This window comes from Equus quagga, chromosome 6 (assembly GCF_021613505.1).
Source record: "Equus quagga isolate Etosha38 chromosome 6, UCLA_HA_Equagga_1.0, whole genome shotgun sequence".
Classification (NCBI taxonomy): Eukaryota; Metazoa; Chordata; class Mammalia; order Perissodactyla; family Equidae; genus Equus; species Equus quagga.
Window position 1 is genome coordinate 58,370,747 of NC_060272.1, and position 13,080 is coordinate 58,383,826.

Consider the following 13,080-nt stretch of genomic DNA (forward strand, 5'->3'; position numbering starts at 1 on the left):
GTATTTATTTTGGAAACAATTGGTCTCACTTCCTGCGGGTTTGGTTTTTGTGGTCTTGCTGACAGCCCTTTGGTGACATGCCTTTGGCTCCTTCTGCCTGTGACTTCCCTGGGTGGCTTGAGGCAGAGGCCCAGGCCCCAGGCTGGCTCCTCTCTGGGGTTCCAGGAGGCGTTATGTACATTAGATCTTCCACTTTCCCCATTAACTGTAAGTCAAGGGTTTATTAAGACGTGTCAACTTTCTGGTCTTCCACAGAGCATTGAATGCTGATTCAAACATCCTAGAACTGATTTAGAAAGAAATCACTGAGATGTGAGAAGTATAGTGCAAGTCATTTACTAAGTTGATTTGGTCCGAAGATAGACACTGAGATTAAAATGACATGGTTGGGTGAGCATGGGATAATTGATTATATGGAGTAGACTCAAGTTTTTTTATTTGAAGTATATTTGTAAACCATATTTAAATTTTTTTAAAAAACCGATAAATTGAAACAGCTTTTAAAGTGGCTTATAGGAAATGTTTGTCAGAAAAGAATAAAAGTTGCATCATCTTCTTCTACATTGTTTAAAATATGCTGATTGAAGCTGCTAGTGTGTCAGTGCAGCCTTCTGCGTGGTATTGATTTTTAAAATTGGAGTTCTCTGCCCAAAATTTCCTGAAGGGATCCCCCACCCTCTGGAAAAGAAACCACTCATGCAATCTGAAAGTCTGTGGGACGGGTGTCCAAAGGCGGCTCTTCCCAGCCCTTTGCTCCCGCTGGTGCGCGTGGAAAGTTGACAGGCTTAGTAGGATAAAAGTCTCTAGCAAGAAAACAGTTCAAGTTTAAATCCGCCCCGGGCTTTGTATCATAATAAAAATTGATTAAAGCCCTTGCTATAATCACTCTGTCATATGTAGAATATTTTATACCTTCTTTATTAGTCTTTAAAAGATGTCATCCTTCAGAGCTTTAGAACATACGTTTTCTCTGGAGCCAGAAGCTTAACTCCGTTCAGAGGGAGCGCCACTGTTCGTTGCTATTCTTGGAGCTCATAATTTTAAGGACCTGAAGCCAAGGATGATCTCTTAAACTGCCTGTAATCTTGCCAACTTTAAAAGGAGTCTATGGTCATCTCTGAAGAGCCAACTTTCTGGATACAGTGTCAGTGACGTGATAAAAGGCAGAGTTTTTCCCCTCCACGCTCAAATATGTAATCCTATGTATCATCACTTAGTTCTTAACCCAGGCTTATGAAAAATCTTAACCAAGAAAATCATTAACCTGTGCTTATTTTTAATATGTAAAACAATTCTGAGTCTTCTTATTTGAAACACATTATCTGAATTTAAGGAAAGGCTGGTGAAAACTCGAGTGTAAATGAAAACTTAGAAGGAAAGCTGTGGGAAAATGAGAGAGAAGGGACAGCTGTCAGAGAAATGGTCTGGAATGGTTCCCGGGATGACGGAGACCCTTTCCTGGATTCAGTTTATCACCAAAAGATGCAGCTTTGTTAGTCCACTCAACGCAGTATAATTTAAAGTATAATCTTCTTTAGAATATTCAAATCAAGCTTTTCATGCTGTCAGAATTTCTTTGTTTGTGTGAATGGTAAATGAATTATTTGGGATAAATAAAGAAACTATTTGTTTAATTTAAATATGAATAGCTCTAAATGGCAACTGGTACCTGGCATTCCATAAGGCTTTTTTTTTTTCTCCTTTCTATTGTAGTGTTTCTAAGACCTCAGAGAAATTTGGAATCTATAGACCCGCAGTTTACAATTCGGAGGAAAATGGAACAGATGAGAGAAGAGAAAGAGGTGGTGGAACAACTCCGTGAGGTACCCAAGAAACATTCTATAACTGAACAATCATTTTCAGAATTGAAGCAGCATCCTATATTTTTAAAAAATAGACTTTGAAGCACTGCAAACAGACCTAGTTTCAAGTCTAGCCAGGTCGCCTACTGACCGTCTGATGTTGGGCAGGTCACGTAACATCCTTGAGTTTTAGTTTTTTCATGTATTAAAAAAATAGTTCTGCCTTAGTAGGGTTTTGAGAAATATATGAGATAATGTAAGCAGAAATAATAATGTGTATAAAAGCTAGTATTATTTCTTTTTTTTTTTTAAAGATTTTATTTTTTCCTTTTTCTCCCCAAAGCCCCCCGGTACATAGTTGTATATTCTTCGTTGTGGGTTCTTCTAGTTGTGGCATGTGGGATGCTGCCTCAGCGTGGTTTGATGAGCAGTGCCATGTCCGTGCCCAGGATTCGAACCAACGAAACACTGGGCTGCCTGCAGTGGAGTGCGAACTTAACCACTCGGCCACGGGGCCAGCCCCAAAAAGCTAGTATTATTTCAATTCAGGTTTCCTTTAAACTAAGGCACTTATTCATTTGCTTAATAATAATAGTCCATTAATTTAAAGATATTTATAGTCATCCTTACTTTGTCCCCCGAACTGGTCAGAACTTCTTAATCAATAATTTAATAGGCAAAACTTTTGATTTCGTACCAGGGATGAAGTCTTGTGCTGGGTGCCATGGAAGATTTTAAGCTTGGCAATGGCAGGGACTATGGCTGTCTTATTCCTTGTTGTGTTTCTGTTTCCACACAGCTCCTAGTGGATACTCTGTAGGTCTTTGTCTACCCTCGTGGTCTTTGTGTCTAGTTAGGGAGATCACACATAAATATATGGAGAGTCCAATAGCAATACGAGGGTCAATCGCCAAAGAACACATTGGTAATAGTTATTAAAGGCAGCACATCGTGAATTGCTACATAAATTCTGTCTTCAAAGAGAAATACTGTAGCCAGGAGCTGGAAGAGTATAAGGAGCTTCTTGGAAGAGAGAGATTTTATGCTACATCTTCTTTCACTGGCAGATCATTGTGGACTGCCACTGTGTGCCAGGCGGTTTTCTAGGCGATGGCTATAGGAGAGAACCAAAAGGTGCCTGCTCTCCTGAAGCCTGTAGTCTGCTGGGAAGAGATAGTAAATAAGAAGGAAGCAAATAAATGCACAATTTCAGATGGCAATGAGTTCTACAAATGAGCGATGAATCTATAAATAAAGTGACATTGAGGGAGGTCTGCATCTTTGTAGTTGCAGCTGATACTTTGTAGACGGTTTAGCAGGTCGTCAGGAGGAAAGAACTAGAACCTTAGAGCCTCTCACCACCACTTTAAGCCACGTTGTTGAGTCAGCAGTCACGTGGGGATAGTCAGAGCTCCATCATTTGCCTAGAGCATTGGATGTGCTGTAAACTTGGGAGAGGAGCTTTCAGAGATGTGTGAAAAGACGATCAGAAGCTGAGAGATGCCTCTCAAAGAGTGATACAATTCTATCTGAAAGCCTGGGTCGTATTGATCCCTTACGTTTTAATTTAGTGATGTAAAATTAGAGACCGAAAGAGTACTTAGAAAAAAATGAGGTGTTTAGACACAGGACAGTCCTGAAAGAGAATTATATAACACTGTGCTATGCACTCATTTTCAAGTGCTTCATTTATTGCAATCTCCAAATTTAATCCTTTTTTAGGCTATTAGCCATTTAAAAGGAGGTTCTGTTGTAAAGCAGAAACTTGTGTTGAAAGTTTTAAAAATTGATTTCTTGGGGCTGGCCCAGTCACGCAGTGGTTAAGTTTGCATGCTCTGTTTCGATGGCCTGGGGTTCAGATCCCAGGTGTGGACCTACGCACTGCTTGTTAGGCCATGCTGAGGCAGGCATCCCATGTATAAAATAGAGGAAGACTGGCACGGATGTTAGCTCAGGGCCAATCTTCCTCAAAAAAGAAAATTTGATTTCTCTACTTCTGCTTCTGAGAAGAGGGAGTAGATGTACTTTTTGTTATTTCTCCTACTAGTTACTACCCAAACTCCCCAACATTATATATAAAATAAACACCAGAATGCTTTGAAAGGTGAAGAGAAGGAGGTAGACCAGCTGGGGTCCTTGGGACTAGGAATGACACAGTGGGGAGTTCTGTAGGATTCTTTTTTGCCTCATATTTTTCAGGCTTGGAGCTGAAGTAGCCAGAAACTCAGAAATGTTATTGGGCACAAATTAAAACAAAAAAAATGGGGCTGGCCTTGTGGCCTAGTGGTTAAGTTCAGCATGCTCTGCCTTGGCAGCCTGGGTTTGGTTCCCAGGTGCAGACCTACACTACTTGTCAGTGGCCATGCTATGGCAGTGAGCTACATAAAAAATAGAGGAAGAAGACTGGCACAGATGATAGCTCGGGGCGAATCTTCCTCAAGCAAAAAAAGGAAGATTGACAATAGATGTTAGCTCAGGACCACTCTTACTCACCAAAAAAAAAAACCCCCAACAAAAGCTTGCTTTCTTTAGTCAGAGGACAAGGAAAGGGGCAGCTTAGTGAGACAGAACACTTTTAGACAATAAATGCTGTACTCCAGCTAAACACCACAGAAAAAATTGTGGCTTCACCCTTACCCATGCCAGCAAAGACCAGGTTGAAGGCTAGACTTCCAGCCTTGCTGGGCTGGAATCAGAGAAGGCCAAGACAGGAGCCAGGAATTTCACCCCCACAACTGGGAGCAAGCCTGCCTCCTCCATGGCATCAGTGGAGACCACATAGGGAGCCTGGATTCTCACCCCACCTAGCAGTACAGCTCCTCCCCACCCCCCGCCCCAGTCAACTGAGACCAAGTGGAAAACCTGGATTTCTGGATACACCAGCAGTAACAAGGTGATAACCCCCCTTTCCCTGTTAGAGTAGTGTCCACAAAAGCCACTTAAAACAGAAGATTTAAATAGGATCCAGAGTCTCAACATAGTACCAGAAATGTCTAGGCTTCAACCAAAAATCACTCGTCCTACCAAGAAGCAGAATATCTCAAACCGAATGCAAAAGGACAATCAACAGATGATAACCCTGATGTGGCAGTGATGTTAGGATCATCTGACAAAGATTTAAAGCCTTCATGCTAAAAATGCTTCAATGAGCGATTACAAACAATGGTTGAAACAAAGGAAAAAATACAACACCTCACCAAAGAAATAGAAGATATAAAGAAGAGCCAAATGTAAATTTAGAGCTGAAAAATACATTATTCAAAATAAAAAGGCCATATAAAAAGTAGATGGCTCAACAGAAGAATGGTGATGACAAAGGATAAAATCAGTGAGCTGGAAGAAAGAACGACAGAAATTACCTAATCTGAACAACAGAGAAAACAGACTGAAAATAAATGGGCAGAGCCCCCGGGACCTGTGGTGGTATAACAAATGATACACATTCCCGTCCTGGGAGCTGTGGAAGGAAAGGAGACAGAGGGCAGGGCTGAAGAGGTGCTTGGGGGTGGGAGCGAAGGGGGTGTGGCCACAAAAGGGCAACAGACGGACTCCTTGCGGGGATGGAGATGCTCTCTATCTGGACCCCATCAATGTCAGTATCCTGGTTGTGATATTGTAGTGTATTTTTGCAAGTTGTTACCTTTGGGGGAAACTGGGCAAAGGGTGTATGGGATCTCTCAGTATTATTTCTCATAACTGCATATGAATTTATATTTATCTCAAAATAAAAAGTCTAATGTTTTGAAAAGAGGGAAAAGTCCATTTCTCTACTAAAACATAGTCTAAAAGAAAAGCGTCCCTTAATCCCTCTTCTGCCCCTTGCAGCCTGTCTGAACCAGTTAGGGTTTGGTTTTTATTGGTCAACTCTTCTGCTTTTCTCTTTTTATAGCCAAGGCTGAGGCAACATTGAACTCCAGAAGTGGTTCCATTATTCCTTTTATTCAACTAATTAAAAATTTTAGACACAACTCAATTTGTTTGTCTACAGAGAGATTTTTGCTTTAATGTCCTTTGAAAAGATTTAAATGATGTCAGTGTTCTCCAGGTTTTCTTATCCTTCTCCCCCACAGTGAAATGGACGTCTCAGTTCATAAATACCCGTTAACTGTATTTTAGCCTCCGCTGCCTGATAGCGACTGGCTTCCTTCTGATTTGCCCAACAGAGCATCGAGATGAGACTGAAGGTGAGCCTGCACGAAGACCTGGGCGCCGCGCTCATGGACGGCGTCGTCCTCTGCCATCTGGTCAATCACATCCGCCCGCGATCCGTTGCCAGCATCCACGTCCCCTCGCCAGCAGTTGTAAGTAGCGCCATAGACAGGGAAACTAATTGACATAAAACAAACTCTTTTGGGACAGTGTTGGTGGTTAAAGATGCCTGTGGGATCACCAGGACCCCAGACACCTAGGAGAGCAAAAAAGGCACAGGTCTGAATGAAGCAACATTTTCACTGGAAAAGGGAGACTGTTTTAAATAAAGGTATAAATGACAGAAAAAGAATTGATTTCAGATATAGAGCAAATCATATGAAAAAATTACTGGTTGGAGTGCTAACTTTAAGACTGTAGGGGCATAAAGATTCACTTCCCACAAGGCGTTATTTGAACAGTGAGAAGTCTTTTCGGAAAGCTTCTTTTGATTGGTGGCTTCCCTTCTAAATGGACTCTCTTTCCTTTATCAGTCATTGGGGATTTTAGGAGAGTGCTGAAAAGATGTGGATTCTTTGTGAAATATCATTAATAACCAATCAGGCCAGAGGTTGCTCAGCCAGCCATTAATTCAACAATTCCTTGATCGCTCACTGTTCTCAAGGGTGTGTTGGCGATACTGGGGGAACAATGGGGAAAGTGGAGATGAGAGAGTTGCCATTAATGCCCTAAAAATCCTCATCTTCCCTGTGTTGGGGGACAAGCTGGCACGTATGCTGTGATCCTCTTCCTATATGTCATGGAGCATGTTACCATCCAGAAGAAAGCCACTGCGTCAGTTTTATGGCCATTCAGATGAGGGTGGGGGAATCAGGAACAAGCTTGTCTTCGAAGCCTATGTCGGGTTCAGACAAGCAGAGAAGAAAGAAGTTTCTCTCCACACTATTTGCTTTTTGCTAGGAGAGGCAGAAGAGTTTAGGGGCTGAAAAAGTAGGTTTTCGATGCAAATCCCAGATTTTCCTATAAGCCATCCGACTTTGGGCAAGTTATTTAACCTCTCTTTAATTTGCTTTGCTCTTCTTTGCGATGGAAATATTCTTATGAGGATGCAATGAGGTACTACACGTGATAGACACATGAATGTAAGCCATTATTATCATTAGTTTATAGAGCAGATTTTCAAAAGCCAGAACGGCTAAGCCCAAGGTACGATGTTCATACATATCTGGTAATGAGTGTGTCGGGTGAAAGGCTCAGTGAAGTCCCTCTGCACCCTCCCCTGCCCCTCAGGAACGCCTCACATCGTTTGTCCTAGTTTCTTTTCTCTTGGCAGCAGGAAAAATTAGCTGATGATCCCATTTCGACTGTCTGTTTCCTGTCTATACTATGGAACATATTTTTCCTTTGAAAAGTCGGACCCCTTTTTTGCCTCAGAAAACATAGGGGAAAGAAGATCAATTTGTCTTCTCCTTCAAATCTGTCTGTAACTGCCTTAGTTTGAGCAGTAAATTTTGTCCTATAATCCAGTGTGAAACTTTCCAGTATTTAATTATAAATGGGATCCCAATTATGAATGGGATCCAAAGTGCTATGAAGTTGTCTGAGCCGTGTGCCAAATTTCCATTTAATAATTTTTCCTGAATTGTAAGAGAGCGACTGTGACTCCTCAGCCTCCAATTTGAATGAACAGTTATCATTTTACAAGGTGTGAGAGGATGCTATGAATCATGTATCTGTACACATTTGTATATCTTATTAGCTCTTCAGGGAAAATGATACATTCTTTTAGAAATCCTTTGGTTGTCGCTTTTTTTCTTCTTTAAGTAAATTTTTTTAATTGAAAATAGAATGGGAAATAGTGCCTGATTGGAGAAAAAGAGGAAATAGAGAAATGCAGAAGAAAAATAAATCATCCTTTACCCCACCACCCAAAGACAATCACTGTCAACATTTTGTCTTCTATACTACTAGCCTTCTTTCTGCATTTTTTTTAATTGTGGGCATCTCCTATATACTATTTAGTTGTTTTTAAAATTTATTATTAAGACCTAAATATTCTCCCACATCATTAAAACTCTTCATAAATATCCATTTTAATGATTCTAACATTTTAGCTTATGTCATTACATTGTAGTTTTCCTTTTTAGAGATGCAGGCTGTTTTTAGATGTCTGCTTCTCAGAAATTCTTCAGCGAGCGTCTCGAAGCCCCCAGTGACCAGGCCCAGCCACGCTGCGGCCGGAGAACCCGCTCCCGTCTCTGGTCTGTGCCATCACTCTCCACCCCAGTGTCTGCACAGGCTGCTCTCTCGACACGAGAGGGCGGCTCCCACCTGCCTCCAGAGCTGCTCACCTGCAGCATCACGAGCTCCCATTTCTCCTCTACTTTAGTGTTGACAAGAGGCAAGCCATTCTTAGCACTGAGTTGGATTCTTTTCTTTTTTTTTTTTCGTTCCTATAGCAACCTCCCCTCAACTAAGACCTATATACTATACTATACTATGATCTCCTTTAACTTAAACACAGTCATATCTGTACCATCAGCAGTAGATGAGAGTGCCTTTTCTACCTGGGTTATGGCCAGCGTTAAGCATTCTCATTTTTCATTCATGAGACTAATATTGTCCATTTTTTGTGCCAAGCTAAGGGAAGGTAGTCATAAACAGAATCACTATCATTGTCAGTATGCTAAGGAACAGTCTCTTAAGTTGGATTTCCCCAGTCTTTGACAGTTTAGTAAGCTGAACACTGGCATCCCATTGGTCCACTTGCTGTAATTTTTGATTAGTTGACCAATGGTGAGGTTGAATCAAGTCATTGTATTCGTAACAAGCGCTTTTCTAACTCAAAGTAGGCAACAATCTTAGAATGGGCCCTCCCTCACTTCCAGAGATGGGAAATTTTCTTTATGTAGCTTGAAACATGTTGACTTTACTAGGCTGACCTAAATATTTTGAATGATGTTGGGCATCTTTGGAATTTAAGAACAGACTCTCCTAAATCATGAGTAGATGAAGGAAGATAATGGCTTAGAGGATCAGAGAGACAAATGTTAGGGTTTCAGTATGATGAAATGCCTCTTGGTGCCCTATCTTCTAGGCTGGGACCTATTTCCGTTATCCCCATGTCACATTACCTGTGAGTGTTCCTTCTCTTTGCATGAGGCTTAATGCAGTGGTCTTGCAGGGGGTGGGCAAAGCCACCCAAGCAGCTTCTTGCCCACCCTTTGCAGGCCTCGTGTTGAGCGGCACCAGTTCCACTTTAGCCAACACGGAGAATGTTTGTTTAGTCTCTAAATTAAATTGTTCCACATCAGCAGTCTTTCTTTCTTTCTATTTTTTGTGTGGGGTGGGGTGGGGGAAGACATAGAGAAAGTCCCTTTTTTTAATAAATATTGTGCAGATTTAGGTTTTTATGGTGATTTGGTGTGGTTCCCTGTAAGATGGAATAAGGGTCGCTTCATGCTCATTAACAGGGTAAGATCGGTCTATGAAACACTGCTCCTGCCCCTAGGCTGTTGGAGTCAGTCATGCTTCTTGCTTCCCTTTTTAAAAGAACTTACAGTGGAATATTAAAATTTAGCATGTGCACAGCTTTTAAAACTTACCATGTGAAAATTAAAACATGTGAGTCAGAGGTACCTGTTATCCATCCCACACCTTAGAGGTCACCTAGCCAGGATCAGCTCGATCATGAGAGGCTCTTGGTTAAGTCCCGCCATTTTCAGGGTCATTTACCTCCATGATGCCTCTTTCTAATTAAACCTGTTGCTTTGCTGGGAAGGAGATTAATTGGCCTGGTGAATTTATCCCTTCATCTAGAAATATATTTGCTGATGGGAAAAGGTGATGCCTGTGGTGTATTTTTAGGTGAACTAAAGCAGGTTATGCAAGAGTGTGATCTCATAAAAATTGTATGTATGTATATGTGTGTGCATGTGTATATATATATATATACAGACACTAACCTACATATGCAGAAACTTTGCATATGCACACATACAGGTATATACATGGATACAGATATACATGCATACATACATGCAGAAATTTTGCATATATACACATATCTGTGTATATACATAGATATGTATATCTTTGTATATGCACACACATGCGCACATGATGTCTGGAAAAATATAATGAAAATATTAATAGTTCTTAGCTATAGGTGGATGTTTCTAGATATGTTTTTATTGTCTTCTATTTGCTCATGTGTTTTTCTTCAATAAAATATATTACTTGTGCCATTTAAAAATTAGAACGTTTAGAATTTAACCTGTTATTAAAGTTATTTCTCTTTTAATAATTCATTATTTCTGTATATTTGCATTTATAGCCCAAACTTAGCATGGCCAAATGCAGAAGAAATGTGGAAAACTTTTTGGAAGCATGCCGAAAATTAGGAGTACCAGAGGTAACGTTAAACTTGTCCCAATAACTATGTTTTAGTAAAGATTTTCTTTAATATATCTGTTTGAACCCACTAAATAGATGTACAGCTTTGTACAACTTTTTTAGTCTCAGTCTTTCTTGAGGAATAATATTAAATAAGTTATATAAAATTTTAGTTTAAATTGCTCTATTACAGTGAAATAAAAGTAGCTTAAACCAGTATGTTCAATTCTGAGGAAAAAGGGAATATAATTTCTTTAAGGTTTTGAAATAAATGTGAAATTTCAAACTTGAAAAAAAAATTTAGTCAGCTTGATTCTCTACGCCAAAGGCAGAAATTACTGAGGGTTCCGTAAGCCTTCTGTTAGGTTCCACAGGAAAGAATTTTGGAGCTGATGGTTTTCTTTATCCAAAGATCTTACACAAAGCAGACCTATAGTTGACTAGTCACTTGTTGATTTCCATTCCCTGTAGCTGCATTTTGGGTATGTGGATCAAAATAATCAACATTGAAAATATTGTAATGATTGTTATTATTATCATTCATCATTATTAATAATAACAATGTTTGTATGTTGCTTTATGGTTTGTTAACTATTTGCATTTACAGTTTCCCCTTTCGTCCACTGTACACCTATTTGTCAATTCCCTGTAGCCAGACCGACTATAGTTTGCTACTTTTTCTTTCTCCCATCTTCATCCTCAGCCAGATGGCTGATTTGGGGCTTTTGAAGACTGTGCTATTAATAACATAAAATTATTTCTTAGGGAGACAAAAGCCAATCCACTCAAAATCTGGGGGTAAGTTGAGAAGTGTATCATCAATGTGATAAATGGAAGTGGATAGAAATTCTATTTCTTGTAATTGTCTTCTATCTTTTCTAATGTTCCAGGAGTATAGTAACTACAAACTTTATCACGAGATGCTGTGTTTGAGTATGTGGAGGAATTACATTTCCCCATAATTCTACTCAGTATAGGTGTTAGTTATTGGAAGTGAGAAAGGCTTTTCCCTCTTCCTCCCTTCCTTCCTCTCTTTCCTTTCTTCTCTCTATCCTTCCTCCTTCCTCCTTCTTTCCTTCTTTCCTGTTTTTTAGCTTGGGACCTTTGAAGGGGAGGAGTTAGCTGTGGGCTTCCGATCTTATTTGAGGAAAAGGAGAAAATTATTAAAGCATCTTTAAGTCAGAGCTTCGCCAATAAAAAGAAGCTTACAAGTTCACTTTTTAAAAGAGCATTATCTTTATATATGGACTAAATGTCTTTGTGATCAATCTAAATGTCTTTGAACAATGTTAATCTGTGTGTGTATATTGTATGTGTACATTTTAATATTGCATATACATTCTTGGCTTCAAATGTTTGTGAAAATTCTTACACACAAACGTTTTTTAATGATTTGACTCTGTCATGGGCTAATAAGATTTCCCATGTGTGACTCAAAGCTATCATCCCAGGTTTCAGAGGATAAATTATTCATGTCTGTATTAGAAAACACCGATGAGTTATGACCTAATTCCCTGTGATATTTTTAAACTCATTGAAGTTTTCTTGGCTTACGGTGATACAAAATGAAATGGAAATGCCCTTAGGCATTTATTGTGAGTAAAGATTGGTAATTATAATTTCCTTTTAAAGTGAGGAAAAGGAAATTAAATTACCATAAAAATGCAGAGAAAATTTTCCCGTGATTTCTGAATTATGCCCCTAGCACTAGTAAGCAATTTATAATTCTTGAGAAGGTTGAATTACAAGGGGTAAATGACCTCTTTTGCTCGTGTCCCACTTAACTATGCTTAGTCAGAATTATATCACATAGGCTATTTTTGAAATTATTTGTACGATCCAAGGTGATTTTCAAGTTTGTGTTGTGTCTGTATGGGTGCGTGTGTGTGTGTGTGTGCGCGTGTGTGTGTGTGTATACATCTGTATCCATCCTGATGGGCAATCCAATGGTATTTTACTCGTGACTAGAGTTACATTAATTCATTGCTACTAGAAAAAGTCTGTTGGTTAGGTAGCAGCTGAACTGGTTTAATGAGATATGTTAAAGGAAGGAAGGAATATTCTAGTGGTAAACCAGAAATTGCCAATTGGAAGGCAATTGGCAAATCTTTCTGTATGCGCAGAGGAGCATGCTTTCATCTCACAGAATGCATGGGGAATAAGTTATTGGAAATGAGGAAATGTTTTCATCTAGGAACACATTGCTAAGTTGGGGGAGGGGGTGAAATGACTCCCCTCACTTAGATAGTTACTCTTCTATCACTAGTTAAGAGGGTTGATATTTTGAGTGTATATGTGGCACACCACAGTTGATATTTCCACTAAAAAGATAGTTATATCACAAATCTAGTTGCGGAAATTCTCCACTTGCAATCAGATATTTTGAAAGCCTGGTACCTAAAAACAGAGACCCTTATAACATTACATTTTCTTATGTGCATCAAACTTAATATTTGGGTAACAAAATATTCATTCATTTCCCAGTAACAAAAATAGTTAATTCCTCCTAATTTGCCAACTTTTCCTGCTTTCTTCTCCATCTATAACTTATCTGCATACACTCATAAGTCATGGAGATCTTGAATTCTGTATTTTTTTAAGCTAAATATCTAATTGACAATGATGAATCATCCTGTAGAGCCTGAAAAGTCACAGCTGTGCTCTAAGCTGAAGTTTATTGCCCCTTGTAATAGAATCACCGTTTGAAACTACAAGCCAAAGTCAGGGTCGGCAG

The 13,080-nt window shown here is 39.5% G+C and overlaps 1 protein-coding gene across 1 annotated transcript in view; it reads left to right on the forward strand.

Annotated features, from left to right (window-relative positions):
* The window catches only part of LRCH1 (leucine rich repeats and calponin homology domain containing 1), a 191,563-nt gene that overhangs the window by 161,442 nt on the left and 17,041 nt on the right, over positions 1–13,080 (forward strand). Inside the window, exons 16-18 of the mRNA XM_046664360.1 lie at positions 1,714–1,823; positions 5,966–6,103; positions 10,288–10,365. Of these exons, the coding sequence (XP_046520316.1) occupies positions 1,714–1,823; positions 5,966–6,103; positions 10,288–10,365 (326 nt within the window). The remainder of the gene's footprint in view (positions 1–1,713; positions 1,824–5,965; positions 6,104–10,287; positions 10,366–13,080) is intronic.